Here is a 20,391-nt window from a genome sequence, read left to right on the forward strand (position 1 = left end):
ACAGACATATGACATGACACATTCTTCCTGCTATGTCTTCATGTGTTAATATGCCAGTAAACATTTGTGATGTTATGAACATTTTTATCTGAAATGTTGATAGCTTTGCAGTTTAGAATGTGCTCCAAACTCATAGTTAAATCCACTTCTTTGCAGAGAACACATTTTGGTGATGTATAAATTGCTATTCTGAAGAGATGCACTGTCAGTCATGTCCAGTTATTAGTCTAAAGATAGCCACTGCTGTTCTTCTTAGAGAATTAGAAATCGAATTTTTATTTAAAATTTAGCACCAAGATTTATTTTCACTAACTTTTTATTATTTAATATTGTTCGTTTATAATTTTCCTTTATTAGCCCAGTGGACTCATATTTAATGTCCAGTTTGTAGATGAATTTACAGTGTGCCTAAAAGAAACTGATAAAAGAAATAATTATTCAAATTTTTTATGCAGAATTTATCAGAGGCCATATCGAAAGTATGCAGTTACTGATTAAGATGTCTTACTAAGATATCTTGGCGTGGTAAATATTGTGCGGCCACAGCTCATCAAACAAGGCAATTGGGTTAATAATTTTGCTGTGTAATACAAAATCTCAGAATGAAACCTTTGCTGAGTTGTCATTTCTTTCTTTACCAAGAAGTCTGCAAATTTCATTTTCTTCTCATCCAGATTGCAATCCACTGTAAAGCAACTATTTTGTCTGTTTTTGTAGAAAATTAATTTTGTATAGATTTCGCCCACTCTTTCTGATTTTAATTAAATAACACACTGAACTGCAGATTCTGAATCATAAAATATGGCTACTTCGATAATTGAATTTGTTCTGAAACAGGGTATCCACCCAAATCTGTTTTTAAAATTTTTCGACATTTCCCTATTTTTCAGAGGCAAAGTCATTTCTCTACTCTAATGATACAATTAATATATAATTTGGAACTGTAAAGAAAGTAGTGGTCCATTAAATAATTATTAAATATATTTTTAATTTAATATTTAAAATATTTCACGCAACTGATATTAATATCATGTGGCAGACATATTAACTTCTCAAATAGTGGAGAGCCATTTTTTTAATTGCATATAAAATAGGATCATTTTCTGTAATAATGTACATGGCTGTTATTGGTGTTGATTTTAAAGTTCCAGTGATTATTCTAAAAGGTTGACTTGGAACTGTTCCTCATTTTTGTAAATATGTTGCAGATGTGCTTTACTTACTTACAAATGGCTTTTAAGGAACCCGCAGGTTCATTGCCACTCTCACATAAACCTGCCATTGGTCCCTATCCTGTGCAAGATTAATCCAGTCTCTATCATCATATCCCACCTCCCTCAAATCCATTTTAATATTATCCTCCCATCTACGTCTCGGCCTTCTCAAAGGTCTTTTTCCCTCCGGTCTCCCAACTAACACTATATACATTTCAGTAGTGGCAAAAAAAACCAGACTGACCCTTGTAGCTGATTTCAGAGTCACAGATTCAAATTTTGCTAGTCACAAAACACATCCATCTTGTATAATTAATTGTAACAATGAAATTTATTGCATTTGTTAGATTCTTACCGTCTTTTGTTTCCTTCAGTGCCTCAAACTTACAGACGAAAAAACTATGAGAGTTTTATTTTCATCTGACATCAATATTACATTTCTACCTCTATTCGGCAAAGGTAACTTTGTATTTTTACATTAAATAGCAGTACATACCTCTGGCTTCACTATCCATATTGAAATTACCACAGTTTGACACAATACACAGCACAGGATTCTTTTTGTATCAGCTACAAGGGTCGGTCTGGTTTTTTTTTTTTTACCACTACTGTACATTTTCGACTTTGAAAAACCCTTATAAATCGATTTCTACTGTATTTTAAAATACTATATAATGTAATTATACCTAGGCTTTTTTACTTACCACATTATACTGAATGTCTGTCTCTGCTGTTACATAATGATGAAATAAGTAGTCATTTAAATTTTATACTAAGCACTACTAGCACAATGAATATGGTTTATTATTATTATTATTATTATTATTATTATTATTATTATTATCATTATTGTAAATCCAGTAGGCACGGTATTTACACACGAAATATTACTCAACTCTATTGAAAGTACAGTAATCATCAATTTTTTCTGCTTTAAAGAAGTGAATTGTTTAGTATAACACAAGAACCCACATTGCTCCTTGGCAAGTATAAAAGCAAAATTTCAGTATACTACCTTGTCACATCCACCATAAAGTTCTGACTTTATTCCACAGAAAATTCCCATCTTTGATCCATTGAAAGCCAAATTTTTGATACTAATTCTCTCTCAAAGTTGCTAAGAAGTGCTCTTTGAATTATTTTCACAAATCAGAGACAAAATAAGAGTGTTAAGTGATGTTGAAAAATAGCAGTAAACCAAAAGAGATCTGGCCCAAGAAAAAAAAAAAAAAAAAAAAAAAAAAAAAAAAAAAAAAAAAAAAAAGGGAGCAAACAAAACGTCAATATTTCCAAGTAAGGTTAAAAAAAAATTACCCTCAAAATGGACAATTCTCCAGTTCCACATCTTTTAATTTCTTCTTTAAACTGTTTTCAGGGAAAAAGATATCCTTTGAACGGAACTCTAAAATTCTAAAAATTATAAACAGAGATATTAATAAACACTACATGACGTTTTCTAATATTATGTTAATGAAATTTAAACAAACCTGTGTTAGAATCTGGTATATGTATGGTGACATGAGTCCCTTCTGATGTCTTTCACTGGCAGTGCGCATCACTTCAGGTGGGATCTGTGGCAATGACGTTAGTTTATTTGAAGCAGGTCCAATTACATCTTCAGCACCAGTTGCAGACTTTGTATTCTAAATTTCATGGGGAAAACACTTTTGAAAATAATGTCAATAAAATACATTATCAAGGTAAACACAACACACACCATTAAAATTTGCCATTCTTTGTTGTCCTAAACTTCCTGACAACTTAAAAAAAAAAATAATGTGAGGTATAAAGATCTGAACACAAAAACAATAAAAAAAAATCTACAAAGAGTACCAAAAGGTCTGCACCTGGATGGTCAAATGAAGAAGGTTATAATTATAAAGAAACATGGATATTCAATACCACTATAAAATTTATATTCTATGGTATTCTATATTACTAATTTACCAAATTAAATTAAATTATATATTGCTAGAGATGGTAGATTTCAGAAATGTAAAATTAAAAGTTTAGCACTTTAAAACACAAATACAGCATTTTCTAGCATCTTTAATGTTTCAATTCAGCACGTTGTAGCATTTTGGGATGGAACACTTTTATGGAAAGTTTGGTGGTAAAAATTCAATGTCTTCAATGTGTTAACACGTGCATTTTCTACATTTTCCAGATAAAATTCTTGAAAATAATAAATAAGGGAACAAAATATTACAGTGAAATGGTGAACATTAACACACTTTCTAAAACATATGGACTGTTAAAACAGAGGGGGCAACATGCGTTTAAAATCAAATCAGTATTCAAGAGAAAAATCATTTTATTTCATTTGAAGACAATCACTGAAAGTTTAACAAGAAACAAATTTCAATATTACTCTCTCCTTTAATCTGTTTTGCCTGTCTGTGACGAATTTGCAGGCAGTCAACCTCTGAACTGTCTCTAGTACTAGTTATTAAAAGTTTATAAAAATAATCATAACATAAAAACTGAGTCTACAGGAATTATGAAATTTTTGCCTTAGTAGCAAAAACTCTTTCTAGGGCTTGTGGTATTGATCTGATGAGCTACTATTGAATTGAAAAGCTCGTTTACAGATTAAGAAACTCCACACCCCACAAAGACAAAAAATTTTGCTCTTAATGTGCAGAAACACATACATTTCGCATTTTATTGCAGATATAAAAACTACAATACTATACTTAATATGCTTTCAAACATAACATTACTTACTTTGGCAAATTTCGCATTTATTATGTTTGCGAAAATCTACCATCTCTATACATTCATTACCTTTATCAAAATAAATTATATCAATCTATAATAAATTTACTAGGTAGGTAGATAGGTGAATGAATGGATGGGTGGATGGATGGAAGGAATTGATGAGCATGATAGAGATGGATGGATAGGTAGGTATATAAAAAAAGACAGACAGAGGAGTGGGTCCATAGTCTAAAAAAGATGGGAGTTACATGAGTTCATAGTGGCGCACTAACACTTCAGTATGGCATAAAAATTTACATACAGCTTTTCTTCTTCTTTTCTTCTAATGGTCTTCCAGTTTGGGTCCTCTAGCCCATTTGGAATTTAGCATTCCAATACAAATGACAGATCATGTCCTTCTGCACTTCTGATATGTCCAGTTTAATACGAGAGGAGAGTCCTTTGTTTATTGGTTCTTGACTGTTGCAAAATGTACAGAGATCTGAGTTTAAAATGTCAATTTTGTGTAGATGTTGTGGTAAGCAATCATGGCCAGTTTCTAATTGGAATAGTGCTACAGCTCTTTTCTTGGTTTATTACAATTAAATTTCCAATTTTTATTTAATATTTTCTCATATTTTGCCCTAGATATTTTGTTTGCAATTGTTTTCATTTTTTCGTGCTGTCTCTTTCCTAAGGATTCTTTTCAATTCATGTGTACTGTAAGTTTCGAGTTTATGATTAAGTTTGGTTCCAAAAGATCTGCATATCATTCTACTGCACTCCTACACGAAAAAGTATCCACTGGAAACTAACGTATTTCTTTAATCTTATCAATTTGTCTTTCTTTTTCCCATTAATAATAACTGACTGGGGATTTGTGTTAGATTTAACCATACAGGTAAACCGTCATAAAAAAAAAATAAAATTAATGTTCGCGTTCAATAAGTGAATAAATATTCCCAGCAGACCTTGCTGGATTAAAATGTACATTAAAGCCTTAGCCCTCCTTGCTCTAAAATTATACCATCTTCAATGAAGGTTATTTGACTAATGCAGGTTCAAGGAACACATATGGAGAATTTTAGTGCATTTTCTTATGTGTTTTTTTTAAGACTGCAAACATAAACCACAAATTATTCAGTTTAGGAGCTCCCCCTTTCCTACCTCCCAACATTAAACATGACAGATTTAATATTAGAGACCACTCAAGCCGAATTTCTTTTGAGGAATCTCTTTCACAGTCTGTCTACAGTTTTAATATCTCATGGTAACTGTTGGTCCTTATTATGCTGCTGGGGCTGTTATATTGGCGAGAAAAGGGGGCGAAGTAAACTCAGTTTCTTACTGGAGTTGTAAGTACATTTTACTCAATCTCACTCAGGCACATAATCAGTTTAATCACATCCTTATCTATAGTCCAACATCAGCTATACCATCTTATAACCTAATTCCATCCTGGCAATGATCACAGCCAAGTTATAAGCTAACACTTATGGATAAAGTAAACAAATTAGACACTGTACCATTACTGAAGTCTTGTTTCCTACAACTCCGAGAAAGTCTAAAATATTATACTGTATTCACATTTATACTTGATTATTCCCTATGCCAAGATGAAAACAAATCTGGCACAACCTACTATGTCTCACAGACCAAAGAATAGTATCTTATTTCAAGCAGCTCTAAATCAAGGCGACACAGAATTACGTGTCACAGATACAGCACTTCAGTACTATTTAAGCTCTAATCAACAAAGCTTTAGAATATTTACAGACAGCATGTTCTCTCTGCATACAATTGTTGAATATAAACAGAAACACTACTTCTATCAAAGTAAACAGATAAATCAGTCCCTGCTTGATATCAGAGCCAAAGGGAAAAAAAAAAAAGTTATTTTCCATTGGGTTTCTTGTCATGTTGGTACTTTGGCAATGAGTTAACAGATAGACTCGCAAAAACTGAACTACTTTGCATCCTAAGCTAAAAATCAGTTTACCTGACTGTTCCACCCAACATCTGGTGTGAGTCTGCTAGGAGAAGTGGCACTAGAACTGCTGCTTGAACTAGATGAACTAATGAGAAGACTTGCTGAGTGATTTCCGCCATTGACAGCATGAGAATTAGACATTCCTGTCAAATAGAAAAACGTATAATTAACACGACAAAGTAGTATCTTATTATGCACTTTCATATAACAGACCTACAGCAAAACAAAAAAATATTTTGCACTTCAAGACTCTCCTTACTTCATCCTAGAAAAACAGTCAGTTACTTACAAGAAGAGCCACAGTGTTTCACAGGGTAAGGGCGAGAGGAGAGGGAGTGGAAAGGGGAGGGGAAGGGGAGGGAGGGAGAGAGAGAGATATGACATGCTCAAAACAACTTTCCAGTTATCAGAAATGCTGAAAACATATTTCTGTTGAACTCCGACCTACAACACAATACTTTCTCTTCAGATATCACACGAGAAAGTAAAATACATTCAACAGCAATTTGTTCAAAATCATGAGATTGAGAAAGTTGTTTAAAAATCCATAGTCTGAGTTTAAATTTCGAAGAAATGTCATTAACAAAAATACAAAAATTACACAAATATTTGAAGTAATATTTTATTCTGGACGAGATATTTTTATTTACTGATAGTATGTAAGTTTTTTTTTTTTTTTTTTCTCCATAGAATACATCTTTCCTGTACCCAGTATATGCACTCATTTCAGGATCCATAATGAAACATAAAATGGTAGAATTCCAATGCTATCAGCCTGGTTGGCACAGTTGGTATAGCGCTGGCCTTATATGCCCGAGGTTGCGGGTTCGATCCTGGGCCAGATTGATGGCATTTAAGTATGCTGTAGATTTACTGGCATGTAAAAACTTCTGCAGGACAAAATTCCAGCACACAGGCGACACTGATATAACCTTGGCAGTTGCAAGCATCGTTAAATAAAACATAACATTTTTTTTAATTCCAATGCTTACTGTAACAACACTGAATGATGTCATTAACCAATGTAACTTGAGTGACCAAGCCCAAAGATGCCACCTCCCTTCGTTACAGGCATAAGAGTGCCAAAATTGCACATAAAATTGGCCATGCAGTCTCTCTCAGTAATATCTCGGCAACGAGAGCAACAACCACTCATTTGATTTGCAATTGCAAGCTCTGCAATATTAAAGTGATAATAGACGCATATGATACACTTTGAGTGAACCATATGAAAAATTTGTTGAGCTGGAACTAATTTCAAAATGTCATTTCATATAAAGAGAAAATATATTGCATGCCCTTCACTAATTACTTCTCTTATCGTAGACTCATACTTTCCATCTGTAAACTGAAACAAAATTAAAATATTCAAACCAACACTCCCTTCCTCATCATCATCATCATCATCATCATCATCATCATCATCATCATCATCATCATCATCACTCATTTCAGACACTACACTACACGAACACCACTCACACAAACACACTCACCCTAGTACATGACGTAACTCTTCACAGATACATATCATGTACAGTGTGGCCTGCCAAAGTGGTGTACAACTAGAAAATGGGTCACAGTCCTGCCATCTATCCGCAATATGCAGAACCCGAATCACGTAAAGTGAAGTGGGTAGGCATTGGATATATACATACAACTGTTTCATTCCCGAAACTGGGTGACATATTATTCAATATGCCAGTGTATCCCTAAATACAGGGCAACATTTTTTTCATTGCTTGATAATCTCCAATCCTATAATTTCTTTCAACACAGAATTCTGTTTATTGATTCCATACTTTGCATTATTTATTTTTATTTCTATGGGTGTTAAATTATTTCTAGTACCATAACATGTCTGCTATGGCCTTCTGAACTGTCTACTTGAGAAGAAAATTTTATTGCCAATCATCTGCAACAAGACGAAACTCATAATACAAAATCGACAATATTGCAGTGATAAATGCTCTGACTGGTTGAAATACAATGGATTATTAAACACTCGAATGGTGGATTGGTACATGAGCAAAATATTCTACAGAATTATGCCTTGAAATTAAAATATTCTCAAAGTTTATTGCTTACAAATATCTAAGCTCTTCAAAGGTCTCGCTTACGACAAACTACTTTAATTCTAAAAACACCTTTTTATATGTAGGCAGATGCCAACTATATTGAATTGTAGTTCTACAATTTCCCTATAATGATTTTCACAGCACCACCAGTTACATCACAAGGTAGTACAGTATATTAAGATTATTATTGAAAAGTAATTCCTTTTAATATTTCCAACACTAACTTTTAATATTGGTTTCTGTAAGGGACAAAATATCAGAAGCAATAAACAATATACTAATTAGCTATTTTATGGTGAATTTAAGAAAAAGAAAAACTAATTACATATAGTAATATCAATTTTTAATTTTACCATACAATTTAGAAATGAGTTCGTTTTCTTTTCTTTCTAATGCTCTTTCGTTTCAATAGAGAGAATAATTCTTGGACAGATGGTCAGCCTCTCATAGAATTTCAGTTATTTTACTTTTTTTGGAAATGTAAAAAAATTCTTTGTCTGCCATGTCAAAAACAAAGTTAATTTTTTTATATGAAGCATAGTAAATGGTTTGTGTATGACTTGAATGATACTGGGTGTCTCAGTCTAACATTGGCTGCATACAGGTGTTTTGGTATCAGTTGATTCCTAGGAACATGAAGGTCAAACTACATCATATATGTGCATTTTCCAGTCTGAGTCATTCAATTGTTGTAGTAAAGTATGTGTGTATTCAGAGTGCAGGATTTCTTTAAAAAGTGTATAATATAGCTGAGTTTAGATTTTCTTTAGAACATCATGTGTTCTTGTATGATTCTTATGTATGAATAGAGTCTGCTCATCAAGTTCAAAAGACAATTTGCTTAAGGATTTCTTGGTGTAAAGAATTCAGCTAGTGAAACAATTTCGTAAATTAGTACATAAATTTCGGGAGATTGAAAGTATTACAAATTTAGAAGCACAGGAAGAAGAAAAAAAAAAGTTTTGAAGGAAGGAACATTGTATGATATTAGCTATTGTTTGGAAAATTCTCCTAAAAATCCATTAGATGACTTGCCCAACAACCAGGAATTATTCTTTCTTTCGAACATAGAGCTACAAAATTTTTTGAAAATCAAATCATACAAAATTAGTGTGTCAAACTACCAGATAATCCTGGAAAAATGCGTACATTTCGTAAATGGTTTGTGAATAATGTGTATGATTGATAAACAGATCCATATCATATTTTCTTCTCTGAAGAAGCTTGGTTTCAGACGGAACCATATATAAATATTATTTTGTTTTATTGTACCTGCTTATCGGATCATTTTGACAATGAAACTGTTCATCTCTAAGGCCACATAAATTCAAAACATTACAGCAAATGGTCCATAAAAAGCAGATGATTATTCACATGTTTTCCCTACATGACGAGAAAGTTTATGTACGGTGTCATGAACACGAAAACAACTATCATACCATTTTTTTAAGAAACAATGTCAATAGGTATGTCAATCAAATTTCACACCCTTTTTTCAAGAGGATTCTGCCACTGCTTATACATTAAACATTTTCCTACAAGAAATTAATCAAGTGCTCTAGGGCAAAATCATTAGGCCAGGATTTAACCTGTGGCTCCTTTAACCCTCTGACCTGACCCCCACTGATTTTTACCTTTGGGGTGTACAGGACGAAGCCAGGCATCTTAGAAGATCTCAAAATATCCAACAGGAGATTGCCTCTTATTTTTTGATGGCAGCCTGAGTGAGTGAAGGACAAAATGTTAAACAGGTGTCAAAAGTAAATACAGAAGGACACTAGGGAGTTTCAACATGTTCTTCGTTAAAATGAAAGGGTATGTTAACATATTACCAAAGTCAATTCAGCATGCTGCATGACCAATAGGTGTACCATTCTACTGTCACAAATACAAAAATTGCAGTACATGCAGACTATGTTAGATGCAGAGCAGTGTATATTAGAGAGTACCGCATTCTCGGCGGCGGCAGCCATATTTACTCCTGGCTCGGCACAGATGCATAAGCAATAATGCTAGAAGGAAGGTCATTAAAGGCGATATCATACATGTTGTTGTGGTTTATTGAATTCAGGAAACGAGGATTAATAAACATTATTGTCATAGTGAAATGACTGATTAGAGATAACACTTTATTATTTATGTTATGTCCATTTCAATAGGGATAACATCAGCAATTTTCTATGCAGTTCTCGTACCAAAACTTCCACTGCCACCATTTAGCAGATTGTTGTAGTACATTTGCTATAACAGACAATTCTCTTAACAATAAATACATTCTAGTTCTAAAATACAGTGATCAGACTTTTTCCAAAATATTATGACAAGTTGGGAACGCATGAGTTGAAGTGTTAATAATTAAAGACTTCAAATCCTTTACTGTAAACTCATTTTCTACCAAAGTTACACATTTGTCTACATTTACAAGGGTATACAAGTGACATCCTTGTACGACTTGAGAGTCACTAATGTGCTAATAAAATTTACAGATTCATCCCTGTTACCAGTTATTACTATTAGAGATGAAAAACAGTTTTCACAAATACGATATGCCTATAACTTATTTTGTTTTATTTTGAACAAAACTGATCCCAACAAGTAGTAAAGAGCTTGTTGTTCACTCAAGTTAATATTTCTGTTTTCAATTAAATTACAATTTAGCCTATATCAATTTCCTTTTGCTCACATTCATCTTCACTAGACCTTTCTGCTTCGGGTTTACTTACATCTGTACCTAGAAACTCAACTAATTGTTCAGAATCGCAAACTGCGTAATATCCATGCTCCGTTTATGAGAAAAATTGAGAAATCGTAATGCAGTTTTGAATTCTTTTGCATCCAGGATTGGATTTATGGAACGGAAAGTAGAAAATAAATTTTCTAACGCATCCTGCGTGGATCTATATAGCATAAGATATTTGAAGTTCGCTTTATTATGACAACTTTCTTGAGAATCAAGAACTGTTTTTGTTACCAGTATTACACCAGTTTGTCCACACCTGTGGAGTAACGGTCAGCGCGTCGACGAGGTGGCCCGGGTTCGAATCCCGGTCAGGGCAAGTTACCTGGTTGAGGTTTTTTCCGGGGTTTTCCCTCAACCCAATACAAGCAAATGCTGGGTAACTTTCGGTGCTGGACCCCGGACTCATTTCACCGGCATTATCACCTTCATATCATTCAGACGCTAAATAACCTAGATGTTGAAACAGTGTCGTAAAATAACCCAATAAAATAAAAATTATACCAGTTTGGAATGGTTTCCAACATCCGCTTTTGCCCACCTTGATATTTTCAATTATAAATATTATGTCATTACTTACTTACGACTTTTAAGGAACTCGGAGGTACATGGCTGCCCTCACATAACCTCCACATCGGTCCCTATTCTGTGCAAGATTAATCCAGTCTCTATCATCATATCCCACCTCCCTCAAATCCATTTTAATATTATCCTCCCATCTACGTCTCGGTCTTCCCAAAGATCTTTCCCCTCCGGCTTCCCAACTAACACTCTATAGGTTATGCATTTCTGGATTCGCCCATACGTGCTACATGTCCTGCCCACCTCAAACGTGTGGATTTAATGTTGCTAATTATGTCAGGTGAAGAATACAATGCGTGAAGTTCTCCCTTGTGTAACTTTCTCCATTCTCCTGTAACTTCATTCCTCTTAGCCCCAAATATTTTCCTAATTACCTTATTCTCAAACAACCATATCCTCTGTTCCTCTCTCAAAGTGTGAGTCCAAGTTTCACAATCATACAGAACAACCGGTAATATAAGATTTTTTGACAACAGACTAGATGACAAAATCTTCTCAACCGAATAATAAGAGGCATTTCCCATACTTATTCTGCGTTTAATTTCCTACCGAATGTCATTTATATTTGTTACTGGTGCTCCAAAGTTATTTGAATTTTTCTACCTCTTCGAAGGATAAATTTCTAAATTTATATTGTATTTCCATTTCGAATAATATTATGGTCACGAGATATAATCATATACTTTGTCTTTTCGGGATTTACTTCCAAACCTATCGCTTTACTTGCTTCAATTCCCGTGTTTTCCGTAATAGCTTGTGGATTTTCTCTAACATATTCATGTCATCCGCATATACAAGGAGCAGTAACCTGTTCAATTCCAAACCCTCTCTGCTATCCTGAACTTTCATAATGGCATATTCTAGAGCGAAGTTAAAATGTAAAGGTGATAGTGCATCTCCTTGCTTTAGCCCGCATTGAAAATATTATGTCATTGAGAAATTTATCATTGTAGTATATTCTTCCTCTTGTTTATGCTAATTTTGTACATCGACAATTGATTACACATTGATTAACTGCACAACAACACGGCATTCTTCAAGATAACAATGAAATATCGCACTAGAAACCTCTGTTCCTACACAATTCTTGCGTTGTACAGTCTCTCCGCAGGAGTAAAAATGGCCGCCGCGGCAGCATTTGTCGGATCAAAAGAATGCGGTACTCTCCAATATACACTGCTCTGGTTAGATGGAGACACTCAGTAATTAAAAAAGAACAAATCATAAATGGGAATATTGTTGACACAAGAACTCACTTGCATAAAACGCGCAAAACAAAGAAGAAAGTTATTATTGGTCCAATGTCTAGGCACTTGACAATGAAGTCATTCACCATACATAGAAGTACAGACCATCCTCTTATAACAGATTTTTTACCATCAACCCTTCGTCCAAACCTTTCTTGATTTATGTAACAGTAATAACTGCATGCACTGCTGTTAACATAGTATAGGACATAATTCATACACATAATCAATATGGCCTTAGTGAACCTCAGTTAGAAAAGCAAAAGTAAATAAAAAAAACTATTTAATAAGCGTAAATACATTAAAAATTCCTTTCATTCTTTAATCCAAATACATAATCAAGAACATACCAACTGTAAGGGCTGTGTCTTCCTCTTCACCTGTGTGGTTTTTTGCATCACAATCATTCAACTCGTTGACTGTAGTTTTGGAAACATCACCCTGGCCACCAATTGCAGGAGGCTCAATGACAATTTGTGGAGCTTTAGTAGCATTTGCTGTTGCTTCATTGTATGCTGCTAGGCTATCTCTCTGCACCAAAAGGAACAATATTCAACAATGTTTAACTGAAGTAAAACCCAAATTCATCTTGCCAACTTTGGTGATCCAGTCAGTATTCACTGTGCTTATCAATAGATCCCAAATTCATGGCACAAGAGAAATTTGTAAGGGCAATAAAGATCCTCAGCATTATTTCTTTCAGAAGAAATGATGATGAGTGGTCCTGTGTTGCACATTTGCGAAAAAATGAAGAACCATGTCATGCTGAATGGACAAATATCTCTGCAGGCCCTGTGGTATATGCTGCACAAAAACCTACAATTCTCAGAGAGGAAAAGGAAGACTGGCTCCTAACATCTTTATGAAGGTCTAAAGAATTCACAACAAGCTTGTGGAAAAAAACATACATTGTGGTTTGTCTGACCATAAATCGAATATAGTAGGTTATAAACAGATCTGTGAGATCGTGAGATTCATGACATCTGTAATATCACTAGTGACTTTTCATATTATTTCTGCTTTTAGATATCCAAGAACATTAATGGGATTAGTTGGTAATGAGTGAACAACATCTGATGCTGAAAGTAATAATTGTAATTAGGTCTACAATGATGATCTAAGGGTTTTACTTATAACTATTTCAATGACATAAGGCTCTTTTATATGCCACAAATTTAATGCAATATAGGAATAAAATTCCACTTTTACGTCTTACAAGAGAAAGTAGAACTTCGGATTCTTTGTCCGAAAAATTCACTGAAATGGCCCAGGTTTGAACTGTGACACTTGGGTCAAGAAACAAGGCGTAAAAACCAGACGAAACATGGTATTCACCATATCATCTCCTTGTGTTAATATAAAAGCATGTAAGCTCTACCTCCATGCCCTCCATATGCAACATGGCGTCAAGAGGTACTTTACCTTTATATATTATCTTATAAACTCCGATTTACCAGAAAAAGTTTCGTATGAAATACATTTCTACTTGAATGATTATGTTGGAATTCATATTAATATCTGCCCATTATAAACATTAATGAACTACCGTATTTCATCACACAATCGTCGCATTTTTAATGCCTTTTCTTTTTTTCGAGTGAAAATATACGGTGCAATCATTATGTGAAGAATAAATTAAAATGGTAATGATTGGTCAAATCAACTTTCAGTGATCAGCTTCCATATAACGGGGATGTGTGCGAGCAAGCTGAATAGGAAGGAGAAGGAAAAGGAGAGAAACCAGCATTTGTGTGGGATGCTGGAACCTTAAAAACAATAATACCTTAAATCAATACAAATTACTGTGTGGTTATTGAATTAAACCACTTTAATGACTATTGAAAATATTCACAGTATTGTTGAATCACATGCATCAGTAAATCTGATACATAAAGTCGATATTATCACTTGTAACAACAACCACTCACTTCCAACAATTGTAATAAACTGAAGGCATCTATATCCTGGCTTGATGCTAACATCTCACATCTCTATTCCATTCACTTTCGTCAGCAGCCACTACTGTTTCTCACACATTCGACCTTGACTGTAAAGGTACTTTGTGTTGCAGTGGTGGCATGATTTTCAAATAATTCTAGATCGTGATAATTATGATCTAATGATATTATATGATGATTATGCAGTGAAGTTTTGAAGTCCTGATCAGTTTATAATTAAAGGTTCGACAATTATGTGAAGGCGATGATTACATGATGAAACACGGTATATACAAATTTTATTTATGATTGAATAAGCATAACTAGACAATGATTTGGAATACTGTACATAAAAACAGTTACATAAACGTGAAGTCAGTGCCCATATCGAATTGCAGAAAGTGAAAATTCTGCGACTAAACCATACATACCTCACTCTCTGCAGTTTCTGAAGCAAACCTTGAAGTGTCAATATTTTCTGCTTGTTTTCCTTTGTTATTTGCTTGAGGTGGTGTCTTTGTCTGTCCACTAAAATGTGCAACATCTGATCGCCTTGCTGTAATCACAACAGAAATAACATCAATTAGTATGAGAAAGAACTAATAAGCAACTAGTATTTCCAATTCTGAATTTTACTTCCTAATGTTAGATCAGCGATCTTTATCCACACAGAATTTTAGCAGCATAAGTGAATAGTTCTTATGATCAACAAAGAATGTCTGTTTTCGATACTGTCATTAAATTTCACAAAAAAATTGACTACACACAAGTACAACTTTGATGAAATTTATAAATGAATATCAAATACCCACAGCATTGTCAGTACTCTTTAATTGCACTTTTCTCTATCTTTAGCTCAATATCCTCATTAGAACACATAAACTGATTCCAGAAAGATGCTTCCCTCGTTTCATAACTTGTATAGTTTATGCATGGTCGCACTAATTTCAAAAAGATTAACTGAAGCTTTTACACCACTATCATCTTGTCAAAAACTTTTTCAACATGTCCAAACTGTATATGCCAAGTAACTGCATGTCAAAGGCTCAGTGTTGCATATGCAGTCTTATGTAAACAATTAAGTTTCCTCTCACTCCTACACAAGTAACAACTTGCATTGTATGCCAACTCACAAGGATCTGTCTCACATCAAAATTCTGCTCTTTCCTTTAATTCCGAGCCTGCACTTAAAATTACTGTACATGTAAATGCTGTTATTAAATTTTTAAAAACATTTTAAAGACATATTTATAAACCAAAATACTTTCCCCAAAGAAGTTTTTGATTTGAGGCATGCTATTAATAAAAAAAAAAGTAAATCCATGGCGCTACAGCCCTGAAGGGCCAAGTCCGACCAGCCAGCTGCTGGCCTCATGTTCACATGCCGAAGCAGAGGTGGACGATCATCCAACCAGAATGGAGGTATCGTGTGGTTAGCCCGATGACCCCTCCACCCGTTATAACTGGTTTGCTGAACCGGATTTTTGCTACCTATCGTAGCTCCCCAAGTGCATCACGATGCTGGGTGGGCACCGGTCCCATACACTGGCCAAAATTTCATGAGAAAATTTCTTCCCCCATGAAGACCCGAACCAGTGTGCATTCTGTAACGCGAAGGCATGCTATACAGTATAATATATTATTGCTATACTTAACCAATAATATACTCATTTATTCAGTACAATTTCCTATGGTAGGAACAGGTGAGAGAGGAAATAAACATAAAATCGTTGCAGGTAATTGTACATACTATAAATCATACTGTGACAATTTTACCAAAGACTACCTACGTATATTTACATTGCTAACAAAATGGTTTTAAAGTAACTGCTCTTATGAAGGTACAGAAAAAGCTTCAGAACTTGACCCATCACATAACAATATGTTTATATTAACTGGAGTTCTTTCATTTCTATAGAACTTCGGTCACTTCACTGAAATACATAATCCTGTAGTGTGCTGTTGTCTTTGAGTCTTGTTAATTTTGAACAAAATATTTATACTCAGTAATTTCAAGTAAAATATTTATACAGAATGTGGCATACTTTGCATAAGCACATCTTAGGGATACAGCTAGCCAGCAGAAACTCTCTCACAGCCAGATGTGTCACTGACCAGCAAGCAACTGTCGTGAACTGTTCCCTGGTGAACTCACTGTTAACAAGTAGTTAAAAACTTGTCTTTCCAACATAACTATCTCAAAAATGATTCTTTACAAGATAACAATACTTCCAATAAATCATACATTACTGCATTTTGAAAATGTTAGTTCGTGCACATAGTGAAATTGTGATATGTAAAATCTTTCCTGCTTCACTTTAATCTAATTCTAATACACATGTTCTGACAGTGTACCTGCTGGTTGAGGCCGGTAACGCAAGAATCCATCTTTAGTGCCATTCAAATAGTACTGTACACTCTGCTTCAGTTTAGTTGCTCGTTTGTCAGTTGATGAACCAAATACTTGAACTGCCATGGCATCCAGATTATCAATAGAAGGTAAATTTTTAACAAAGCCAGCTACAGTCTTCACCAACACGTCAACTGGAATCTGTAAAGAGTAAAAAGGATATATAGATATAAATAAATAAAATGAAACAAATTAAATAAGTGTAAGTATTCCATATGTGTTCCAGGATTAATGTTAAGTACGGTATCACAGAAGCACATTCCATAGGAAATTAACAAAGGAATGTAACTTAAAACACTGTTATACAGAAATGAATACTTACACAGAGAACATTAATTGCAAATGTTTGTGGATTCAAGTACTACACACAAAAATTCTGAGCATTATTTTCTGCAGAAGAGAAGAATACCAGAAGCCACAGACTTACAGTACATAAAAGAACATTTCCTATGTTCCTTACCAAAATAACTCAAATTTGTTCTTAACCTTATTGACTTTGCAACAATGTCTGAGACCTCTTGCAGAAAAACAACACACAACATATGAAATGGGCACAATAAAATAAGAAACTGCTGTGTAACCAGAACTAAACAGCAGAAGAGTCATTAAGAAGGAAAACAAATTTCAAGACTCAAGAAATGTGTTGTCAATTAAGAATGTAAAATAGAATTGAAGGAAACTGCAATAATTTAAAAAAAAATCATGCAACTCATGTAATATCCTAGAGATCAACCTAACATTTTAATGAGTAAATATCAGCTGTCTGAGTAATAACTGGCTCCTTCCACTTGTAACTCAATGAGGTAGACAAAATAGAGTTGTATTACAACAAAACTTTTCTATTAGCAGATATAGATTACCTTTCCAGGATTTTGAGTCATGCCCAATTTACGGTAGAAATCAGCCAAGTCCTGTTCAGTAAGTAGGTAGTTGCCAAGAAGTGCTGCCAATATACAAAATCTATCAGGACTCAATCCTAGGCCCTTTGCAACTTCACTTAAGATGTACTCTTTCGTCTCTAAGGAACCCTGCAAGAGAGAAGAAATGGACGAAAAAAAAATACATATAGCTACTGAAAATAACAGTCTTCCATTTCAACCCAAACTGACATTTATTGTACTTGAGATTTTAAAACAAGTTTTAAGAGGACTATTTCGTTTATATGTCATTCCATTTTCGACCAATGAAGTGTAATGAAATTTTGAATTCCAACCAATCAGTCGCGATAATTATTGCAGCTAAATTTATTGCTATCAATTTATTACATGGTCGTACTTTTGTTTAGTCAGTGCCACCAACTGTTTCCCTGTAAATCGATGAGCATGAATCCATTCAGATGCATCTACACAGTTGAACTATTCTTTCAACTTCAGACATTCAAGCAATGAATGCAAGATTAATAATTAATATTAATATATTTACACAATGAAGACGACGTTCAAAATGGTGCACCATGTAGACACAAAATCTTCAGGCATCTTGATTGAACATACGTTTTAAACTTGATTCTTTCAATATGCTTCCCAGATTGCAAGCATATGCGCATGGAAAACTGAACTGTGTAGATGCAGCTTTAGACCCGTTACACACTACACTGAGAATGCGTTTGTCAAGCTTTGGAAAATGCTTTCCTGCAGTACAGAATATGGTCGAAATAAGGCATAGTTAACATTGGTCCTGCTCCCACAGGTAACCTAACTAACCTAATTGTAGCCTATAAAATTTGTATTATGTGAATGAAATTGAACAATTAATAAAAAATCATGTTCAAATTTATGTAACATCAAACTCAAAGATCTTGTATAGTATTATATACAAGGTCTTTGATCAAACTGCCTTCCATATGGCATAATAAAATTCCTGTTCTAATTATCTATACAGAGATGGCTCCACTGTGTAGCAACATCTGTCTCATTGTAGTGTTAATACATAAGCATTGATAGCTGTCTCCACACATATTACATAGTTCATAATTCTCGGTGTAGTGTGTAATGTAACGATGAAGTACTAAATAAAGTGTGAAATCCTACTTCCACATCTACATCTTCATCTTCGTCTTCTAATTCCATGTCCATTGTAGGCTCTCTGAAGAAAATTACACTCCTTCATTCAGATTTGATAACTGCGTTAACAATTCTTCATTTAATAATTAATGTATTATTAATCACGTTACTTGTAATTATATTATAAAATGTTTAAACTATAATTTCAGCAGATAATGAAAATGTATTTGTTATAATATTAAGAGAAAAGCGCAGTACATGTAATTATAGTCCCGTCGGTCTAATTTCCAGCAGCCAATCACGTTGCAGGTCGGCTACATTTAAACGGGTGTGTCTTGTGATTCGCTGATGAAAACGTTATTCATTTCTTAAGGCTCGATAAATACTTAATATAATCGCCCGCCATTTTGGCTCTTTTGTTGGCGTTCACAGAAAGCACACGAAGACGTTATTTGCCACTCAATTATTTGCTGAATTGCAGTGCGTTTGATTTATTATCATAGGAGCTACAACATGATAATGTTTAACGGTGTGGCAAATAGATTCCTCGTCTGGTAGCTCAGCAATGAAAGAACAAAAATGGCGAACAATACTACCTCCCTAAACTTTATAGAGCCTTCATTTCCTAAGATTAAGAAAAGAGGCGGAGTCACACCGGGAATAACAGCGTCACGACTATAACATTATTAAACCTATATTTTGGTTTTCGCAATTGTGATTACTGAATAACATCCAATTTCTTTATTGCAGTAATCAATATTCATCTATTTCAACTTCACAATGTCTGAATAGGTTAAGTACATTCGTAAATATGTAATTATTAACATTTTGTGAGCGAATTTTAGGGATATATTATTTACATTTTTATTTTGTTTACGAAATAGTCCTAATAAATGTCACTCGAGGTCCAAGATTTCCCAGATAAATCTACCTAATAAATGTCACTCGAGGTCTGATTTTTCCCAGGTAAATCCACTCGCGTACATTTACATATTCTCTAGATCTCTATCACTAATAGCATTTCTCACAACATATTCACATTGTACTTCTCTGTGCACTGTTGCAATAATGTAACTTTTCTCACACAACAGTCACACATGATTGATCATTTGTACAAACTTTTTGAGGCATGAGTGTGTCATTCAGTCCATGCCACTGTTGCAAAACATAGGGCTGTTTCATAAATGTTTACTATACTAGGAATGTATTAGTAAATTTTAGTTATTACTAGACTAGTTTTCTCGATGTGGATATAGTGAGAAAAGATGGAAATTTTTTTATTACTTTATATTCAAAATTTAAAAAAAAAAATAATAATTTAACTATGTACTTCCTAAGAATTAATAAATTAAAAATACTGACATTTAGTGCAAGCAATTTCACAATTTCCTATATGAATGCTTCAAACAGAATTCATTACAGATGAAAATTAATTTTTTCCTGCTAGGTTTGAGATCTGGCTCATAATGTCATGATCTCCTACTACATATTTA

The 20,391-nt window shown here is 33.9% G+C and overlaps 1 protein-coding gene across 2 annotated transcripts in view; it reads right to left on the minus strand.

The window, feature by feature from the left end:
• The window catches only part of LOC138714900 (constitutive coactivator of PPAR-gamma-like protein 1 homolog), a 94,095-nt gene that overhangs the window by 46,094 nt on the left and 27,610 nt on the right, over positions 1 to 20,391 (minus strand). Inside the window, exons 6-11 of one of the 2 annotated variants that reach the window (XM_069847161.1) lie at positions 17,756 to 17,923; positions 16,841 to 17,036; positions 14,917 to 15,041; positions 12,899 to 13,079; positions 5,914 to 6,047; positions 2,702 to 2,785 (exon numbers count right to left, since the gene is read on the minus strand). In XM_069847161.1, coding sequence (XP_069703262.1) covers positions 2,702 to 2,785; positions 5,914 to 6,047; positions 12,899 to 13,079; positions 14,917 to 15,041; positions 16,841 to 17,036; positions 17,756 to 17,923 — 888 coding nt within the window. Of the gene's footprint in view, positions 1 to 2,701; positions 2,858 to 5,913; positions 6,048 to 12,898; positions 13,080 to 14,916; positions 15,042 to 16,840; positions 17,037 to 17,755; positions 17,924 to 20,391 lie in introns of both variants that reach the window. The other variant, XM_069847160.1, reaches the window with a different exon arrangement.

This window comes from Periplaneta americana, chromosome 15 (genome assembly GCF_040183065.1).
Source record: "Periplaneta americana isolate PAMFEO1 chromosome 15, P.americana_PAMFEO1_priV1, whole genome shotgun sequence".
In the NCBI taxonomy this organism is placed as follows: Eukaryota; Metazoa; Arthropoda; class Insecta; order Blattodea; family Blattidae; genus Periplaneta; species Periplaneta americana.